This window comes from Manihot esculenta, chromosome 17 (genome assembly GCF_001659605.2).
Source record: "Manihot esculenta cultivar AM560-2 chromosome 17, M.esculenta_v8, whole genome shotgun sequence".
NCBI lineage: Eukaryota > Viridiplantae > Streptophyta > Magnoliopsida > Malpighiales > Euphorbiaceae > Manihot > Manihot esculenta.
Genome location: NC_035177.2, coordinates 31,123,663 through 31,143,702, shown reverse-complemented (window position 1 = coordinate 31,143,702; position 20,040 = coordinate 31,123,663). Strand labels below are relative to the sequence as shown.

Here is a 20,040-nt window from a genome sequence, read left to right as displayed (position 1 = left end):
ATGGAAAAAGAAATTACATAGATAGTATTCTTTCTTGAGGTCCGCAAAGAGATAATGCATGAAATTGGTGGGCAACCGTAGAGATTATGAGGTCGACATCGGTAGAGCTAATAGACAATCGTAATGTGGACCAGAAAGTAAAGCAGCAGAAGGGGGAGAGAGGCATGGTGTGTGAAAGCCTAATATTTCAGAAAGAAATGATCGCAAAGGCAGAGAGGCCTGCAGGAAGTTTGACGCATAATATTCTATTTAAGTGGAGGCTGCTTTTACCTTAAATTGAATTTGGCTTTTGTTAGATGGAGAGTAAAAGACGATCACAATCTGTTTGTTCAACTCATCATTAGTGACGTGGAACCCAGGATCTGTTATTATTGCTTGTAAATACATCCTACGCTTTGGAAGCTAAATCTTTTTTATTCTTTCTTTCAAGATGCTTGAATTACTAGAGACGAAAAATTTCAACTAGTATTTTATTTTTTGTCATTTGATTGCTGACACCAGATACTGATATGCGCCAATTTTTTTCGTAAATAGCAAGTATCCATAATTTCAATCTGTTATAGCTTTCAGCTTTTCACAGTTAGCAGTTTCAGACCGAAAGCTTATGTTTTGATCATAATTCACTTATTGATTACAAGAACAAACACTGCAAAACACTTAATATGGGTCCCCTCCCAACTTTCTCTTCTCAACTGGATTATCTACATTCTGAAAAAGCTTCCCACTTTAAGCCCAGAAATCTCTCTTTAGTTTCTTGCCTTTCTTGCTATATATAAGGGGAACATCTCCTCTCTCACTCGCACCACCAAGAACAAAAAACAAAACAAAACGCTAATTAAGTCGTATAGTATCATGGCTCTCCATGGCTTGCCATTGTTCTTTGTTCTTAATCTTTTCTTGATGCTTGTGCCCCATCACGCTTATGGCTTTTGGGATCCCTCTCCAGATGTTGGTTTATGTGAGTCTTCTGTGAGAATGTATGGTTACAAATGCCATGAGTTTAATGTAAGAACCAACTCCATCACCTATTCTTTATTAACAGATGGGTCATATCATTGAATAACATGGGCATGTGTATTTTCAGGTAAAAACACAAGATGGCTATATACTTGGCTTGCAAAGAATACCTGAAGGGCGTAATGCGAGTGGAGATTCTGGTGTCAAGCCGCCGGTTCTCTTACAGCATGGTGTTCTTGTGGTACGTGTCTCCATTTTTACCATTTGTTTGGTCTGAAGTTATGAATGTCTGTTTCATTAAGCCGACTCGTAGTTCTTTTTAGAGGGAGAAGAAGACGAAGGACATTGAAAATGTTGTGTGAATAATTTGAGTGAAAACAGAAACGATCATATAAGTTCAGAACGGTATCGTATATATGATCCAAAATTGAAACATGTATACGAGTAATAATTTGATATTTCACGTTGAATTGTCGTTTTCATGAGTCCATGAACATAGCAAAAGGAAAGCTAAACCCATGAAGCCGAGATTTCAGTTAATATCATCACCATTAATTTCTTGATATGGTTTAATATCTTTCTAGGGATAAAGATGCCGACCCATTATTTTCTTTAGCGAGAAGGAAGGTATCATTCTGTAAAATTAACAATTTATATTTTCTAGGCAGTTAAATTTGCTCAGGTACTATGTTGTCCTTATGGGTGTGATGGTCACAACTCAGAATTCAAGATCTTCATCTTGTTGTCTTCTATTGCTCAGAAATGGGCTGCTAGTTTCCTCTACTTGTGGCTAATTAGCCTCTGGAAAAATCTTTGCAAACTTTCAACTCCAATCATGTTTTAACTTGGAAGTCCAGAAATTTTATATTGGAATTATCATTTGACGATGTCTTTTTATGTATAGCAAGTAACAATGTGGTGGTGCAGGATGGAATGTCATGGTTTATGAATGCCCCAGAACAAAATTTACCAATGATTTTGGCTGATAAAGGATTTGATGTTTGGATTGCTAACACCAGAGGGACCAGATACAGCAGGCGACACGCCTATCTCCAACCCAGTCAATCGGTTTCCTCTCTCTCCCTCTCTCAATTAACATTATCAAATACTTTTTCATTTTCATTTGGTATCAAATGAAACTTTTTTCCTAGTCTGACTATAAAATTAAAAAAATTAGTAAGAAATTTTCTCTCTCAAAAAAGTAAGAATTAATTCAAACGGGTTTCCTTTTTTATGTTAATTAATTTTTTAACTTAAAAAAAATTATTTGGGAGAATTATTTTGATATCTTGGGTTTAGTAAAATTAACTATTTAGTCCTCTATTTTAAAAATAAGCCTTTTCATATTGTTAACTATTCGGTCTCTCTCATTAATTGCAGAGATTAAATAATTGTTACTTAAAAATTATCGTAACTAAATAGTTATTGTTTTAAAATTACGGAAACTAAATAATTATATTTACAAATTATAGATATTAATTAGAATTAAGGGTATTCTAACTCTTTAACGTATTATTAATGGCTTTTTGGATAGGTAGAAGGATAAATAGTTAAATTTTTGAAATAAAAATATTAAATAGTTAACGGTTTTGAAAAAAAAAGTTATAATAGAAAACAGAGAAATTAAATGGTTAGTCCACTAAACTAAATATACTAAATAATTAATTTTCCAAATTTATTTAAAAGAAATCAAACGGCGGCCAAATCAATACTGTCTAGTACAATAACAATAGAAGGAAAAAAATCAATACAATTTTGTACTGCTTGTACCATTTTGTTAATATTACATACCTGAAATTTTAATTCCCATTAAAGATTTATTAATTTATTTATGGGATATGGCAGGAATTCTGGAACTGGTCATGGGATGAATTGGTAGCCTACGATCTACCAGCTGTTTTTGAGCATGTACAGAACCAGACAGGGCAGAAGCTACATTACGTGGGCCATTCCTTGGTAAGAATCATATGGTCTGTCAGAGAAATGCCGAGTTCTTGGTTCCAATATCAGATAAATTTATCTGATTGATTGTGTTTTGGCAGGGAACTTTGACAGCTTTGGCATCTTTCTCAGAAGGGTTGCTGGTGAACAAGGTGAAGTCAGCTGCCTTGTTAAGCCCAGTTGCTTACTTGAGCCACATGAAAACTGCACTTGGCGTTGTTGCTGCTAAAACCTTTGTTGGCGAGGTATACAAGCTTCCGTTAAGAGTTTTTAAAAAAAGTTTCTGCTGATTGTTAGAGTTCTTTAAAAAAAATTTCTGCTCTTCTACAGGTCTCTACATTCTTCGGCCTCGCTGAGTTTAACCCTAGAGGGTAAAAATCCAGAATCCCTTGCTATATTTACATGTATAAGCATCAAAATGCTATAAATTAAGGGTCTTTATATTTTTTTTTCTTTTGAAGGGAGGAAGCAACAAGATTTCTTAAATATGTGTGTGCTCAACCAGGAGTCAACTGCTATGATTTGTTAACTGCAATCACTGGTACTAATCATTACAGTTTGATCAGATTACTTCCTGCTATTAATCAATCATATTGATATTATATTAATTCATTTCTGCCAACTTTACAGGCAAGAACTGCTGCCTCAATACTTCCACTGTCAATCTCTTCTTGAAGAATGAACCTCAATCCACATCAACCAGGAACATGGTTCACTTGGCTCAAAGTAAGCTCATGGCCACCTTCAACACCAAACCCATGATTTATTTATTTATTTTTTGGGGTGGTTAATCAATATTATCAACTTTCATGCAGTTGCTCGCGATCGTGTTCTAGCAAAATACAACTATGGGAATCCTAGCTTCAATGTGATGCACTATGGAAGCATCAAGCCTCCAGTTTATAAGCTATCAAATATTCCGCCAAAGCTTCCTCTTTTTATCAGCTATGGAGGACAAGATGCTTTGTCTGATGTCCAAGATGTTCAGCAGTTGCTTGATGAACTCAAGCTTCATGATGTCCTCAAGCTCACAGTTCAGTTCGTTAAGGATTATGCTCATGCTGATTTCATTATGGGAGTCAATGCCAAGGATATTGTTTACAACCAAGTTCATAAATTTTTCACCAATCATCGTTTCTGAAAATTTGGAGGTTAAGCTGATGTTTACTTGATAATAAATTATTATGTATCATGATTTTATCCCAATGCTAATAAGAGCAATATATTCTGTTTTTGTCTGTTTTGAATTACTAGCCCAAGCAATTTTATTATCAGGGATCAAAGATCTGCCTATACCAATTGTAATCATTTAGCTAAAACTAATTTAAATAATTTTTAATCGATTTTTTTTTACTTAAAATAATTAATTTAAATTATTTAATAATTTTAAATAGGTTATTGTATAAGTTTTTGTCTAGAATGTTTATGTATATATGTATATAAATTATGTATACACAGTATATGAGCTTCTAGACAAGCCCAAGATTGACCATGATTACCCACGATAGTAGCTTAGTTTGAACGTTAAGCTTTTGTATGTGTGACCCTTAACCAACTAGATTTTGCTTTAAGGCAATCCAACTTAACATATAGTTTGAGTTCCACTATCTTTGCCCTTGATTTTGTTTCAGAATTACACAGATGTCTTGTAACAGACACTTTCTTTAGGACAATATCGGTAATATTTTAGGACATCAATATTAAGAATCAAACCATGTTGTGAACTAATGATAGAGACAAATGAGATGTTGGGTAGGTCTTTCAATTACTATAAATACACGACGGCAAGATGAAGGATTCAACAAGTACTTGAGAGAAGAACTATTAATGAAGAGAATGAAAATGGAGTGCAGAGTTCTCCTGGTGTTGGTCATTGTTGCTTTGAATATTGTGGAAGGAGCCATGGCAGCTCAACATATTGTCGGAGGAAGCCAAGGCTGGGAGGAAACTGCAGATTTCGATTCATGGGCTTCCAGTAAAAAATTTAAAGTTGGAGATCAACTAGGTAAGCTTCTTCTCTTCAAATACATTGGTGCTTGATTATAACGGTTACTACCTAACGTGATATCTACATTCAACAGTTTTCAAGTACACTTCGGGGCTACACAGTGTGGTCGAGATTGCTGGTGAGAGTGCCTACAAGAGTTGTGATCTTGGCAGTGCACTAGACTCCATGAATACTGGCAACGATGTAGTGAAATTGAACAAGGTGGGCACTCGTTACTTCGCCTGTGGTACTGCAGGCCATTGCGAACAAGGCATGAAAGTGAAGATTACAACAGAAGCAGGAACTGCACCTTCTACACCAGACTCGTCTTCTTCATCACCACCTGCTTCCTCAGCTTCTTCCATCCACCAGTCTTTTGCTTGTTCCTTTGTTCTGCTTGCTGCATTAGTGGTTACCAGTTTTGTTTATTGCATGTGTTGAGGATGTTAATTAAGGTTGTTGGGTACGATGACTGGCTTGGAAGTTATTCATTTTGTATGCTTGTCTGTGGAGTTGCTTAAACTGTAGGTGATGAGTGGAATTTGTTTTTAGGTTGAGGAACAAACTCAGAAGATTTATGGGTGTACACAGAGTAGATCTGGGATTTTTATTTTATGGGGGAAAATAAAATTATATACGCATATTTTGATTAATTAAAATAACCGAATAAAACTTTTTTTTTTAATCTTACAATTGTTATACTATGAATTTTTTTTTCATATTTTAATATTGTTGAATTTTCCCCCAATTTTTAACACTATAAAATACATCTTTATTCAGTCAAAGGAATTAAATAAAATAATAATTTCTTAAATCATCTCCATATAATTATTCAATTAATTTTGAGTAATTTATACTAATAGTCCCTCAACTTTAAAATTTATTACATTTGGATTCATCATATTTAATTTGTTACTAAAAACCCCTATCTTTAAAAACGTTATATAAAAATCCCTTAATTATATTTGAATGTATTACATAAAGTCATTTATGTTTAAAAATATTTAAAAAATCTGTCGAATTATTTTCAATTTACATTTTGGCAGTATTTGGATTCTGGCTGTGTCAGGCTGGGCCGAGAAGCAGGCCTCAAGAGAAGAAATCAGAAAGAAGAAAAAACGATCGTCAGAATCAGCCAGGAGTTTCCATGATCCCTTGAAGAATTATAAATTGCAAATATCAAAATGAAGAAAAACCTGAAAATGCAAATGAACTAACAACTACTGGCTACAACAGAAACAGATATATTGTATTCTCTGTTGTAGATTAAGGGAATTAAATGGAATACAAACAGGGGCCAAAAGGCTTACAAATGAATATCGTTTAATATCAATCTTGTAGAATTTGATGAAAGAATGGAAATTTTCAGGTGAAAAAAAATTAAAAGGAACAAGAAAAATTGATGGTTCAAGCAAAGCTTGTGTTACCCATTTGTTTGCCATCACAAATTTAGTTCTGCTTTTCTCTGCAATCTGATCTGACCAAATGAGGAAAGGCACTCAAGATGTTGTATGCCCTTAAATCCTGCCGAGTCAACATTCCGACCACCGGAGACACCTACAGCATAAAGCATGCAATTAACCAACTGGTGTTGTGTGTATCTATTTGAAGTTAGTGTGAAATGCTTGATAAACTTACGCCGGCAGCTTCATATTTGGGAACAATGAGCAAGTGGCGAAGCCCTACTTGCCTGAAAAGCACCAGAGCTTTTGCCAATGAAATGCTCTCTACAACCGTGTACGGTGTTGTATTGGTGAGAGGATGCAGATCAACATACATTTCCATTTCATCCATTGTCACTGCAACCTCTTCAATCTTCCCTTCCCTCTCAGCCAACTCAACCCACGTAAATTTCTCTCTTACTTCCCACTCCTCTGTTCTCCTCTTCTCCTTCAGGAACCACTTCTTCTTGAGCGCTTGAACAAGGTGAGCTCGCAGGATTAATCCATGCAATTCTGTTGCCCCTGTGGCTTGCCCAACAGGCGGTACCACCTCCTCGTCCACCACAGGGAACCCATTGTGCGTGGTGTTTTTAAGGACATCTACAATCCGGGAAACCTTCTCCACTCCAGAAAGAGTAACCAGTGGTGATTTGGCATTAGCAAGCTCGCCCACGGTGAGATTTCTCATCCATGGCTCAGGATTTGCGTCCAAGAAAGGTAGGCCTTTTAGGTGCAGTATAATATCATAAACACTTGGATTGAAGCTGTCTCCTACTGTTTTTGCTATCAGGAGGACAATCATTGTTATGGGAAGTAATAAAAGGTTGTTTGTAAGTTCAAGAAAAATTACACAGAGTGAAACAGTCATCCTCATCGAGCCAGCCATGAGCGAAGCTGCACCAAGAACTGCATAAAGCCCCTGGTCAATATTGGTATAGGAACCCATGATAACACCAAGCAGACGGCCATAAGCTGACCCCATAAGTATCATAGGGAGGAAGAGACCTGAGGGTACTGCAATGCCAAAGGTAAATAGTCCTAAAACGCAATAAACTGCAAAGAAAATTAAGAGAGACACAGGCTGAAATTCTTTTGGAGTGTTGGAAGAGAAGATGTTTCGGACAGCATCATCATTTGTGGTAAGAAGAAGTGTAGCAAGATCATTGTAATAGCCCTTAGCACAGTTGAATTGCTTGAAGTTGCCAGAACGTCCATTGGTAGGACATGGCTCTGTTGTGGAGGGATCACAAGGCTGGCATCTGGCAAGAAATGGGAGGCAATACAGGCACACTGAGGTAAAAATTGAAACTGTTAAACTGAGGAGTAGCTTGGGCATTCTTCCCTTCCTGAAATGAAACAAGATTCATGGATTTTATTTATGGCATGCAATAAATTGAAAGGTAGAATTCAGATCAGATTGCTTACTGGTTGATGAGATTATAGACTCTGAGGACCTTGTGAAGAAGGTAGTTGTAGATGCTCCCCAGAACTCCACCAAGTATGCCAATTATGATCACTGGGATGATATCCATCGCCTGATAAGTCACAGTAACATTGCTCACATCAAACATGATCAGCCCTCCTCTTCCAAAAAGTCCACACTTTCCTGAATTGCAGAGTTCTATAAAACCCCTGAGCACCACCACCACAACGGCTGTGCTAAAGAAAGTTCTCCAGAGAAGTGCACTCCTCCACCAAGTTGCTACCTCCTCAAGAGAAAACAACACACCACCCACCGGAGCTCGGAAGGCTGCACAAACACCTGACGAAGCACCACAAGTGATGATGTCCCGGAGATCCCTGTCGTTGTTAAAGTAACGAAGCCATCGCCACTTGACACGGTAATTATCAGGTCCCCCTTGGCCTAATAGGGAAGCAATGCAGCTGCCAATGTGTACCAATGGTCCTTCTTTCCCTAAATCTAGACCAGCAGCAACAGCTCCAATGCTTCCAAATATCTAAAATAGCAAGTAAAAATATTATTACATTTGATTGCAGGAGATTGTATTTGAAATCAAACCCACCTTAACAATCAACGTTGAGACCCCAAACATGTCGGGAGTATCAATTCCATTAAGATAAGCTTTGATTTCAGGGATGCCAGGCCCTGCTGCTGTGGGTGCAAAGCACACACACAAAACAGAAGCAAACCCAGTTAAAATAAGATTAGCTCCAGCAAAATAAGCTAACCCTGTTAAATACCTGCACCACATAAAAGAAACAAAGCATCAGGATCATCACCAGCCATTGTCAAGATGGAAAGAAGTGATAACAGAAACGTAAGGATGTTGCAGAACCTTTCATTCTCTATGAATTGAAAAACAGCAAGAAGCTTATAGCCAGCAATGTTCTCAATTGCAAGATTGATAAGGGTGGCAATTAAACCAGTGAGAAGTCCAACGAGAAAGGCAAGTGTCCATTTCATGAAAATATATTGCAGAACTTGAACTTTGGATCTGCTTCTCCAATCATGCTTGAAAAAATCATTCTCGTTGATCCTGTATCAGTCAAGCCCACATGATCAGATTCTTGAAGAAAAGAGAGCAAGAATTGCAAAGAGAGAAGAGAGTACTCATAATCCAAGCTCTCTATGTGAGAGACTTTAGCTCCAACCAGGGCTAATGGATTGGAAGATAGAGTTATGCTTCTCTTGAGGAGTGGGTGTTGGAGAGAATCATTGCTTTCTGGGTCTCTTTCATCTTCACCAGCTTCCATGTTGTGGGGTGGTGCTATTGCTTCAGAGGCCAATTGGCTTGAATTTCCTTTCATTGTATACACTGTTAAAATTGCAGAGGCAGCAGTAGAAGCTTAGAAGTTGAAAGAATCCTTTTAGATTCTTATATTCCTCTCTTATTTATTTTCATTTTGTCTCACTCTATCATCCAATCTCAGATCTTGTGGTTGTCATGATTTCTTGTTAATACTATTGAAAAATATTAGGCAAGGCCATTAACTATTTCTTGTCATTTTATTTTTATATTAAAATTCACTTTTATTATCATAAGTAAAATATTTATAATTTCTCTTTGAAAATTTTAAATTCCACCAAAACAAATTGCTTTTATTATATAATTCTAAATTAAAAGAAATTGACAAAATAAAATTAAAAATAATGCTTAATTTCATAAAAAAGGAAAAACTTAAATAATGCTTAATAAAAATTTATTTAAGTAGTTTTCACAAAAATTGCGCCTATCCTTGGAAGTTGCTTTCTAATTGACTTCAAAATTAATTAATAATTATTAATTTTCTTCAAAGAAAATGAGAATGCTAAATTTTAAGGTTAAAATAACATTAACTATGACATTCACATGATTCACATGATAACTCTCTCTTCTTCGTCTAATGATTTCTTTTTTTAAAAAAAAAAAAAAAAAAATTCCTTCCACCAAACACTTTCTTTTATTCTTTTGTTGAATGCGTTTTTTAATCTCGTGCTAATTAAAAAAAATATAAAATAAAAATAAAATTTATAATTTAAAATATAAAAAATATAATTAATAAAATATAAAACCTTAGATTATCCTCCCTAAAAAGTTTTAAAAAAAACTTAGAAAATTAGTGATAAATTTATCTTATAAACTTTATAGAAATTATAATTTTATCCAACAAAATTAATCCGATTAATAAAAATTTAGAATTAAATCATGTTAGACAATAGCAGTGATTAACTATTGTAATAGTTGGACAATTATTAAATAATATTTAATCAAATGTTATAAGGATAATTTTTCGTAAATCATTCTCTAAATTACAAAATAATAATATTTCACCGATTACATTTTAACTCTCCTAATAAAATATTTCACCAATTAAATTTTAATTGTAGAAATGAATAAAATAGATGAAGGATTTATTTTGTTAACAAAAATAAGGATATTTTCATAATCGCACTCAAATACTTAATGTAACAGCCCGGAAACCGATACCCCTCTGTAACGGCTCCAAACTGCTCGGCGCTAGGATCCAAATCGGTTTAAGGCCGCCGGGACCCGTAGCAAGCCTAAACTGAACTCTGAGTACCTGATTAATTCCAGACATGAGCCCACGAGAACACTATCTTTTAAAACCTTTTCTGTAAAACCACCAGGCTTAACCTTAAAACCAGAGCCGTCAAGACCTACACCAGTGATCTACTAAGCTGAAAACATAGAACCAACTCTTTTAGGGTCAACATAATACAGGCTAGCCTTACTTTCTCTTATGGGTCAAGGGGTTTTATACCCTTTCTTCCCTCTCTGATGGGTCAAGGGGTTTTATACCCTTTCTTCCCTGATCACTGGAGTTTTACAAACACATCATATGTTAAGCCGAGCTTGACACATTTCTCATCAAGAAACGTAAAACAGGACACATGCATATACTAGGGATTCAGCATACACTAGGCAAAGCACAACTCTAGACATTATCTCATTATACTCTATCTCTTTCCCACATGCTCTTTCCATTCATGCATAACCTGTATATACATCATGCTAACACATCATGTCCATATGTCATGTCCACGACTATACTATACACACATACATAACATCACATAACATAACATCACTTTCTCTGTACATCATCACCACATATACAACAAGCTTCTTTCATACATATACATGCCTCAAGCCACTCTATCCAACCTAGTTATGCTATTACAGCCAAACACAGCAACCCATGCTTACACTCTGCTTTTCCCATAGCTCACTCTGCTGCACTCTGCTGAACTCTGGCCCTGCAAAACTGGGGTTAAGGGAATGGGGTGAGCTACTAGAGCCCAGTGAGTAGAAATCATAAAACAGTTCAGTCATTATATTCTTTCATGGAATGTGTCACAGCACAAACATCTCACATCTCGGATTAGACATGATCCCAGAACTCCCTCTGTCGGTGCCCAGTCCTTACGGACTCTCAGGTCACTACATGTACTAGAGCCCGGCCCCTAACTAAGGAGCTCCCAAAGGTCTTATCTAGCCATAACAGGTAGCGGGCTACTGAGATCGCCTTGGTCCATCCCATCAACAAGAATAATGCAATGCAGCATATTCGTGATCTCTAATGCAGTACAACCTACTATTATATGGCATCCATGATGCGTGTCTCATGCTCATACTGTCACTATCGTAACCATTAGCTTTAAAACATGCATAGTTAGTTCTACTCACCTGAAGCCAAGCTGTGACTAACTCTGGGCCAACTCTCACACTGGAGCTAAACACCTTGCCTCAGGTCCAATCATACACAGGTGGACTCACATGAGGTGCCAAACAACTCGAACATAACTGAAAAACATCTCCTAAACAACTCCCCAAAAACCCCCTAAAAGATCCTAGAACAATCACACAAAGGCATGCAAAAGAAGGCTGGGCAGGACACTTTCGGAGGCAGGTTCGACGGCCGAATGTCCTCTCCAGAGACGAAACTCGCCTACTTTCGGCGGCCGAATCTCCTCTTTCAGCGGCCGAAGCCTTCGGGGGCAAGGTTCGGGGGCCAAAACACACTCCAGAGACGAAAGTCTCTAACCTTCGGCGGCCGAACCTCCCCTCCAGAGACGAAAGTCCAATCCTTCGGGGGCAGGTTGAGGCAGCCGAAACCACCTCCTCACCACGTTCGGCGGCCGAACCCTCCTTCGGCGGCCGAAGCTGGGTTCTCCAGTGAGGCAGAACCTAGCTCACCTCATGCACAACTTCCTCCAAACCTCACTCAACATGCATCTCAACACACATAGCAAGCATATACTCATATATATGCACAAAGGGGTCCAAAACTACCTAAAAACCCCAACAAACAACACCCATAACACATATACATACTCATGCATAAAAACCCTCAAACACATCCTTTTACCGCTAACCATGCAACTCTACCCTTTCCCTCCATAAAACTTGCTTAAAACACTATAAAACATAAGGATCAACACTTACCTCTTCAAGAACAAAGTCTGGTGTGATCCTAGCTTCAAAACATGGAGAAACCAAGCTCCTCAAGCTTCAAGCTCCACAACTTCCTCTTTTTACTCAAAACCTTCAAAACCAAGTGAAAACTCATGAAAACCTTGCAAGATTTGAGGAAACAGCATGAAAACATCCAAGGAGAACCTAAACCCCACCTTGACCACAAAGAGAGCTTCCAGCTCCCTCCATGGCCGGTCAAAGGGGCCTTTATAGGTGGCCAACCGCCTTTCCTTCGGCTGCCGAAACTGCATGCAAAACCATGCAACGTTCGGCGGCCGAACTTTCCCTTCGGCGGCCGAACCTGCATTTTGCCTCCTTGGTCTTTTCTCTTCAAATCTCATTTCCTTTCCTTTCACAACACTTAAACCACTTAAAACCATGTTAGAAAACCTTTAGAAACCTTTGTAGAAAACTTTAGTTTCCCCTTGCAATACCCCGCAAAACGAATCCGACATCCGAGATTCCACCGGACGGTAGGAATTTCGATGCCTGAACGAGCCGGGTATTACAATTTACCCCCCTTATAAAAACATTCGTCCTCGAATGTTAAAACAAATAAACAGGTAAACGAAACATAACACCTCTCCAGAACGGCACAAGCTTCCACTGTGCACTCTGATCCTTGCCCTTCTCTCTTCATCTTTACGAAACTGGTTTCGTCTTTAACTCGCCACAGGCTTCTGCTGCGCTACTCTGATCCTCCTCTTCTTTCTCTCACATCACACTCACATCACACTGGACCATTCATCCTCCGCTCTCTTCATCACTCTCACACCTCTGCGGATGCCATCTTGTGACGTTCCATTTCTATACCAACTCTACCTCCTTGACTGACTGATGGTCAGTCAACCTGACACTAGCCTACGCACACGTCTAACCACTCTCACACTACAAGATGAAGGCGGGTTCCCAGACCTGCCTGCTAACCTCTCAAACCTGAACAAGAACTCTCTCGCACAACCACTCCTAAACACCCTACGAGCCTGACAGCTGACATCAAACCTCTAGGCATTCTACTCGGTCCCCTCTGACACCTATCTCGGATCCATCCTGAACTCCGCTCCTGACTACCTTGCGCTGCAGACGCAGGTAACACCAGTAGCATAAGAGAAAACCCAGCCATCCCCCGAATGACATCCAGACACGCAAGTCTAGGACCATCAAGTCGAGTGGAAAGCAGCTACTCTCAAAGACACTAGACTGAACCGTTGCCAGAGATGAATCCTACCCGGGTCTACCTACCCAAAGAGGACACGCTAAGCCGAGAAGCTATCAACTCAACCGCGCAAAGCTCCTAGAGCACCTAACGCAAAAGAAACACTAGGACTCACAAAACAACAGAACAGGAACAAGTGAGCATACCTGGCATCACTGTGTCCGCTGTATCTGCTCCTCTCCGTCTTTGGTGACTGGCCTGATCCACATTCCTGGTAGCTAACCGCTGGGCTTGTCCCACCCTGGGCGCAGTAGGACAGTCACGCGCAAAGTGCCCTTCTTGTCCACACGTGAAACATGCCGTAGTACCAATCCGACAAGGTCCACGATGTAACCTTCCGCACGTCACACATCTTGGAGGGCCTGAGCCAGAACCACCAGCACCGAAACTAGTCTTTAGTCTCTGCCAAAACTTGCCCTTCTTCGACTGCCGAAGGCCTCTAACCTTCTTTTTCTCTCTTTTCGCAGCTGTGCTCAGAATGGAGTGTTCAACTTCTCCTGAACTTGAGATCTTGGACTCCTTTGCCTGCGCATCATCTTCCGACTTTCCCATACTTTCTTCATCCATATTCACTTGCACACCTACATCCCTCCTTGTCACATCCATTCTCTCTTCTCTCATGATGTCTCCGGACACTCTTCCTTGCTCCTTTCCTTCTTTGTTTACCTCTAGCGATCCTTCAGGGTTCCTTGATAGTTCCTTCCTACCAACTCCTCCTGACTGCACTCCTGGCAGAATGGGAGAAAAAGTGTGTGTACCTTCCCACTCAGATGGATCTGACTCCACAAACTGACTAGCACCTTGCATCCTCACTCTGCTGAAACACAACAGGCACACAAGCACACATCAGCTTCACATCATGTGATCCATGTAAACACACAAAGCACATGAAAAGCAGCCGGACATAGGGTCCATGTAGCACACACATGAACTCTAACACATAGATATCATGGATGATCCTGTCACCAAAAGCCCTCAATCTAGCATAACATGCCATGACCAACTGTGCCAAAGGCCATACCTGGTCTCTCAACTCATCTTATATCATAACATAGCATATCGAGGACTAAGGGACCAGTCAACATCCATCATACCAACAGAAATGCACATGCATCAAACCTGGCATTACACATCATCAAGCAAGACATGACTCTGCATCCTATCCTAGTGGACATGATCTTTCTCTCGCTCTTTCTTATTGTGCTTGCCCTCCTACAGACAAAAACCTCTTTCCGATGTGAGATACCTCTAATCCCTGAGCATCTTTGCTCATTACACCGTACTCAACACCGTACTCAAGAGGCCCTATGCTCTGATACCATCTGTAACAGCCCGAAAATCGATACCTCTCTGTAACGGCTCCAAACTGCTCAGCGCTAGGATCCAAATCGGCTTAAGGCCGCCGGGACCCGTAGCAAGCCTAAATTGAACTCTAAGTACCAGATTAATCCCAGACATGAGCCCACGAGAACACTAGCTTTTAAAACCTTTTCTGTAAAACCACCAGGCTTAACCTTAAAACCAGAGCCGTCAAGGCCTACACCAGTGATCTACTAAGCTGAAAACATAGAACCCACTCTTTTAGGGTCAACATAATACAGGCTAGCCTTACTTTCTCTTATGGGTCAAGGGGTTTTATACCCTTTCTTCCCTCTCTGATGGGTCAAGGGGTTTTATACCCTTTCTTCCCTGATCACTGGAGTTTTACAAAAACATCATATGTTAAGCCGAGCTTGACACATTTCTCATCAAGAAACGTAAAACAGGACACATGCATATACTAGGGATTCAGCATACACTAGGCAAAGCACAACTCTAGACATTATCTCATTATACTCTATCTCTTTCCCACATGCTCTTTCCATTCATGCATAACCTGTATATACATCATGCTAACACATCATGTCCATATGTCATGTCCACGACTATACTATACACACATACATAACATCACATAACATAACATCACTTTCTCTGTACATCATCACCACATATACAATAAGCTTCTTTCATACATATACATGCCTCAAGCCACTCTATCCAACCTAGTTATGCTATTACAGCCAAACACAGCAACCCATGCTTACACTCTGCTTTTCCCATAGCTCACTCTGTTGCACTCTGCTGAACTCTGGCCCTGCAAAACTGGGGTTAAGGGAATGGGGTGAGCTACTAGAGCCCAGTGAGTAGAAATCATAAAACAGTTCAGTCATTATATGCTTTCATGGAATGTGTCACAGCACAAACATCTCACATCTCGGATTAGACATGATCCCAGAACTCCCTCTGTCGTTGCCCGGTCCTTACGGACTCTCAGGTCACTACATGTACTAGAGCCCAGCCCCTAACTGAGGAGCTCCCAAAGGTCTTATCTAGCCATAACAGGTAGCGGGCTACTGAGATCGCCTTGGTCCATCCCATCAATAAGAATAATGCAATGCAGCATATTCGTGATCTCTAATGCAGTACAACCTACTATCATATGGCATCCATGATGCGTGTCTCATGCTCATACTGTCACTATCGTAACCATTAGCTTTAAAACATGCATAGTTAGTTCTACTCAACTGAAGCCAAGCTGTGACTAACTCTGGGCCAACTCTCACACTGGAGCTAAACACCTTGCCTCAGGTCCAATCATACACAGGTGGACTCACATGAGGTGCCAAACAACTCGAATATAACTGGAAAACATCTCCTAAACAACTCCCCAAAAACCCCCTAAAAGATCCTAGAACAATCACACAAAGGCATGCAAAAGAAGGCTGGGCAGGACACTTTCGGAGGCAGGTTCGGCGGCCGAATGTCCTCTCCAGAGACGAAACTCGCCTACTTTCGGCGGCCGAATCTCCTCTTTCGGCGGCCGAAGCCTTCGGGGGCAAGGTTCGGGGGCCAAAACACACTCCAGAGATGAAAGTCTCTAACCTTCGGCGGCACCTTCGGCGACCGAACCTCCCCTCCAGAGACGAAAGTCCAATCCTTCGGGGGCAGGTTGAGGCAGCCGAAACCACCTCCTCACCACGTTCGGCGGCCGAACCCTCCTTCGGCGGCCGAAGCTGGGTTCTCCAGTGAGGCAGAACCTAGCTCACCTCATGCACAACTTCCCCCAAACCTCACTCAACATGCATCTCAACACACATAGCAAGCATATACTCATATATATGCACAAAGGGGTCCAAAACTACCTAAAAACCCCAACAAACAACACCCATAACACATATACATACTCATGCATAAAAACCCTCAAACACATCCTTTTACCCCTAACCATGCAACTCTACCCTTTCCCTCCATAAAACTTGCTTAAAACACTATAAAACATAAGGATCAACACTTACCTCTTCAAGAACAAAGGCTGGTGTGATCCTAGCTTCAAAACATGGAGAAACCAAGCTCCTCAAGCTTCAAGCTCCACAACTTCCTCTTTTTACTCAAAACCTTCAAAACCAAGTGAAAACTCATGAAAACCTTGCAAGATTTGAGGAAACAGCATGAAAACATCCAAGGAGAACCTAAACCCCACCTTGACCACAAAGAGAGCTTCCAGCTCCCTCCATGGCCGGTCAAAGGGGCCTTTATAGGTGGCCAACCGCCTTTCCTTCAACTGCCGAAACTGCATGCAAAACCATGCAACGTTCGGCGGCCGAACCTGCATTTTGCCTCCTTGGTCTTTTCTCTTCAAACCTCATTTCCTTTCCTTTCACAACACTTAAACCACTTAAAACCATGTTAGAAAACCTTTAGAAACCCTTGTAGGAAATTTCAGTTTCCCCTTGCAATACCCCGCAAAATGAATCCGACATCCGAGATTCCACCGGACGGTAGGAATTCCGATACCTGAACGAGCCGAGTATTACACTTAACTTGGTGGTAAGTGCATCTGAGTAAGTCTAAGAGATTTCAAATTCTATTCCCCTGATTCCTATTTCAAAAAAAAAAAGATATTTTCATGATTAGTTTTCAAAATACACATACTAATTTGTAATTAATGATAAAATTTAAAGAGTAAAGAGTAAATCTCTTAAATCTTTATTTAAAAAACTAAATATATTAATTGAAGGATTTTAATTTTAAACTAAAAGGGAATATAAAGGAGTCTTTGACCTTTTTTTGTTAAAAAAAATATATATTGTAAATTATAACACAATGAATCTATAATTATTATTATTATTGTTTGAAGAAAAAGTTAATAATAAAAAAATTCAAAATTGCACTCACAGACTTAGTCTGGTGGTAAGTGCATCCGAGTAAATCTGAGAGATCTCAGGTTTAATCCCCCACTCCCTATTTCAAAAAAAAAAAATTCAAAATTAAATTTTCAAAAAATTTTCATTTGTGATCCTTTGTGTCTCGATGCTATCGCTTTTTCCTTTTCCTTAAACCTAACTTCTTCTTTTCCCTTTCTCATAAAAGATGATCTGCGTCAATTGACTATCAATGAAGAAGAAGATGTTGTTGTCCCTATTAAGAGCTCCAGAGATATTCCAATAGTCACTTGTGATTTATGTATGGTGGGGATATTTCTCACATACAATCCAATCAATTTTCAGAATATGCAGACCTTTTTGCCAGATTTATGATAGCAATCCTTGGACAGTTATTGCATTGAAACAAAAACTCTTAGTTCTCGTATGAAATTTCTGATGGAAATAAAAACTCTTAGTTTTTGTATGAAATTTTTTCATAATTTTTTACATTTTGATGGTTGCTTCTCAGTCAATAGATAAGGATTGAGAGGAGGTCTTTCGTTAATGTGGAAGAGTCATAAATCTGTTTCTGTGGTTAGTTTTTCTTCAAATTTTATTAATTCGGTTGTTTCGGAAGATAATGTTCAATGGAGGTTTACTAGTTATTATGAGTTTCCGGAATCTCAACGATGACGTCAGTCTTGAAATCTTATTCGAGTTTTATCTCGTAGAAACTCTCTTCCGTAGTTTTGTTCGGGAGACTTTAATGATTTATGTTCGAGAGATGAGAAAGAAGGAGAAATATCTTTGTCAAATTATCTTATGCAGTGGTTTAGACAGGTATTTGATGAGCATTTTTATCAAATTATCTTATGTAGGGGTTTAATTTTGAATGATTGTAAATTTTTGTTAGACTCTAGAACTAATATTTCTGTTAGATGGGTTTGTCGTAATACTACTCTTTGGTTAGAGAATCTATCATGCATAATTATCTCTCTGTTTGAAACGATATCTCTTTATTTGATGAAATTTTATTAATATAATAAGTAATTTTACTTTAAAAACAAGAAACTCAAAGTTTTGAATATTTTTATATAAATAGTAAGCCAATAATAGATTAATTTAATTTAAAATCGAATTAAATTAAAATTTTATTATTTAAAATTAAATTAATTTTAAATAAAATAATTTAATTAAATTGATTTAATTCAATTTGATTTAATTTAATTGATTGAAAATTTTAATAAATTTTTTATTTTTTATATTTTATTTTTAGTATTATAAAATTTAATTAAAATATTTAAATTTTGAGTATGGTTTAATTTTTTAATATTATAAAAAATAATTTAATTTAATTTTATTAATTTTTTTATTAAAATTATTTTTCATAATAAATTGAAAAAGAAATTAACGAGAATTCTACTATTTGTTTATTTATAAATTATCTTTGTTACTTAGAAGATGTTAGCGTTCTTTTTTTATAGTAGAAACAATTTCATAATCGAGTTAGAATAAGTTTATTTTCTGTTTGGATAGGAGGAAAGCGTAAAGAAAAGAAAATAACAAAAAAATGAGATGTTTTTTTTAGGCAGTTTGAAAAATAGAGGAAGGAAAAATGCTTATTAATTTTTCCTGACATATTGTCCATTTAATTTTGAGAAAAATTAAAATACTTTTTTTAACGGTGTAGATTAGCGGGGCTTGAGTCGATGAGAGGAATGAGCGGTGCAAAATTAAGCAACTCTCAAGGTGATCGGAGAGCCACTCTTATCCATTTCTTATTATTAATATTATTGAAAAACACCAAGTAAAATAATTGATCAGGCAAAAAACAAAGTATGATTTGTCCGAATTCTGAAACTGTTGGAATCGAATCATGGGACTTAGAACAGCACCTGTCAAAATCTTACAGGGTCACGTGGCAGACATACAATGGCTCTCCGACAGAAAAAATTATTTTATATAATTATTAAGTATTGATGGATTTACATGAAATTTATTAAGAGAATATAATATAATTGTTATATATATAATAGATGTAATATAATTTTTTTAAAAAAATATTTATTTATTTTAATATTATAATTCAAATAATCCTTTTCAGCCATTGAATTTATGAAAAATATTTGCGGCCTTTAATTTTATTAAAAAATTTAAAAGGTTCATAATATATTTATATTATTTATAATTGAAATTAAAACAATTTTATAATTTTAATAAAATTTAACTTAAGTTATAAATATGTTTATATGTATTCATAAGAAGAATTAAACCTATTAGATTTGATTTAATTTTTCGATTTAGACGTAAAATTATTTACAAAATATATTACTAACAGAAATTTATTTTGTGGATATGTATATATATATAT

The 20,040-nt window shown here is 37.8% G+C and overlaps 3 protein-coding genes across 4 annotated transcripts; 2 read left to right on the top strand and 1 right to left on the bottom strand.

Moving 5' to 3' along the window:
- Positions 1-596: 596 nt before the first annotated feature.
- LOC110605332 (triacylglycerol lipase 2) lies at positions 597-4,112 on the top strand. Its single transcript, XM_021743830.2, has 9 exons — positions 597-1,005; positions 1,085-1,198; positions 1,885-2,025; positions 2,803-2,913; positions 3,000-3,143; positions 3,229-3,269; positions 3,360-3,439; positions 3,529-3,624; positions 3,714-4,112. Exons 1-9 carry the CDS (start codon positions 853-855, stop codon positions 4,037-4,039), a joined length of 1,206 nt encoding a protein of 401 aa, XP_021599522.1. The 5' UTR covers positions 597-852; the 3' UTR covers positions 4,040-4,112.
- Positions 4,113-4,694: 582 nt separating this feature from the next.
- On the top strand, positions 4,695-5,568 carry LOC110605503 (mavicyanin). The gene is made up of 2 exons (XM_021744107.2): positions 4,695-4,903; positions 4,980-5,568. Exons 1-2 carry the CDS (start codon positions 4,726-4,728, stop codon positions 5,324-5,326), a joined length of 525 nt encoding a protein of 174 aa, XP_021599799.1. The 5' UTR covers positions 4,695-4,725; the 3' UTR covers positions 5,327-5,568.
- Positions 5,569-6,113: 545 nt separating this feature from the next.
- Positions 6,114-9,163, bottom strand: LOC110604388 (chloride channel protein CLC-b). Of its 2 annotated transcripts, none has more exons than XM_021742529.2 (6): positions 8,900-9,163; positions 8,625-8,825; positions 8,352-8,529; positions 7,753-8,285; positions 6,524-7,673; positions 6,114-6,442 (listed from the first exon to the last, which is right to left on the bottom strand). In XM_021742529.2, exons 1-6 carry the CDS (start codon positions 9,094-9,096, stop codon positions 6,335-6,337), a joined length of 2,367 nt encoding a protein of 788 aa, XP_021598221.1. In that variant the 5' UTR covers positions 9,097-9,163; the 3' UTR covers positions 6,114-6,334. The 2 variants fall into 2 exon arrangements, with proteins under 2 accessions (XP_021598221.1, XP_021598222.1); XM_021742530.2 differs by having other exon boundaries at positions 8,941-9,083.
- Positions 9,164-20,040: the final 10,877 nt, after the last annotated feature.

Coding starts and splice junctions, on each gene's coding strand:
- LOC110604388 (XM_021742529.2), bottom strand. CDS start 9,096: ATGAAAGGAAATTCAAGCCAATTGGCCTCTGAAGCAATAGCACCACCC. Junction 8,826..8,899: donor ATAGAGAGCTTGGATTATGA/GTACTCTCTTCT, acceptor TGACTGATACAG/GATCAACGAGAATGATTTTT. Junction 7,674..7,752: donor GTCTATAATCTCATCAACCA/GTAAGCAATCTG, acceptor GTTTCATTTCAG/GAAGGGAAGAATGCCCAAGC.
- LOC110605503 (XM_021744107.2), top strand. CDS start 4,726: ATGAAGAGAATGAAAATGGAGTGCAGAGTTCTCCTGGTGTTGGTCATT. Junction 4,904..4,979: donor TAAAGTTGGAGATCAACTAG/GTAAGCTTCTTC, acceptor TACATTCAACAG/TTTTCAAGTACACTTCGGGG.
- LOC110605332 (XM_021743830.2), top strand. CDS start 853: ATGGCTCTCCATGGCTTGCCATTGTTCTTTGTTCTTAATCTTTTCTTG. Junction 1,199..1,884: donor TACAGCATGGTGTTCTTGTG/GTACGTGTCTCC, acceptor GTGGTGGTGCAG/GATGGAATGTCATGGTTTAT. Junction 3,625..3,713: donor CATGGTTCACTTGGCTCAAA/GTAAGCTCATGG, acceptor ACTTTCATGCAG/TTGCTCGCGATCGTGTTCTA.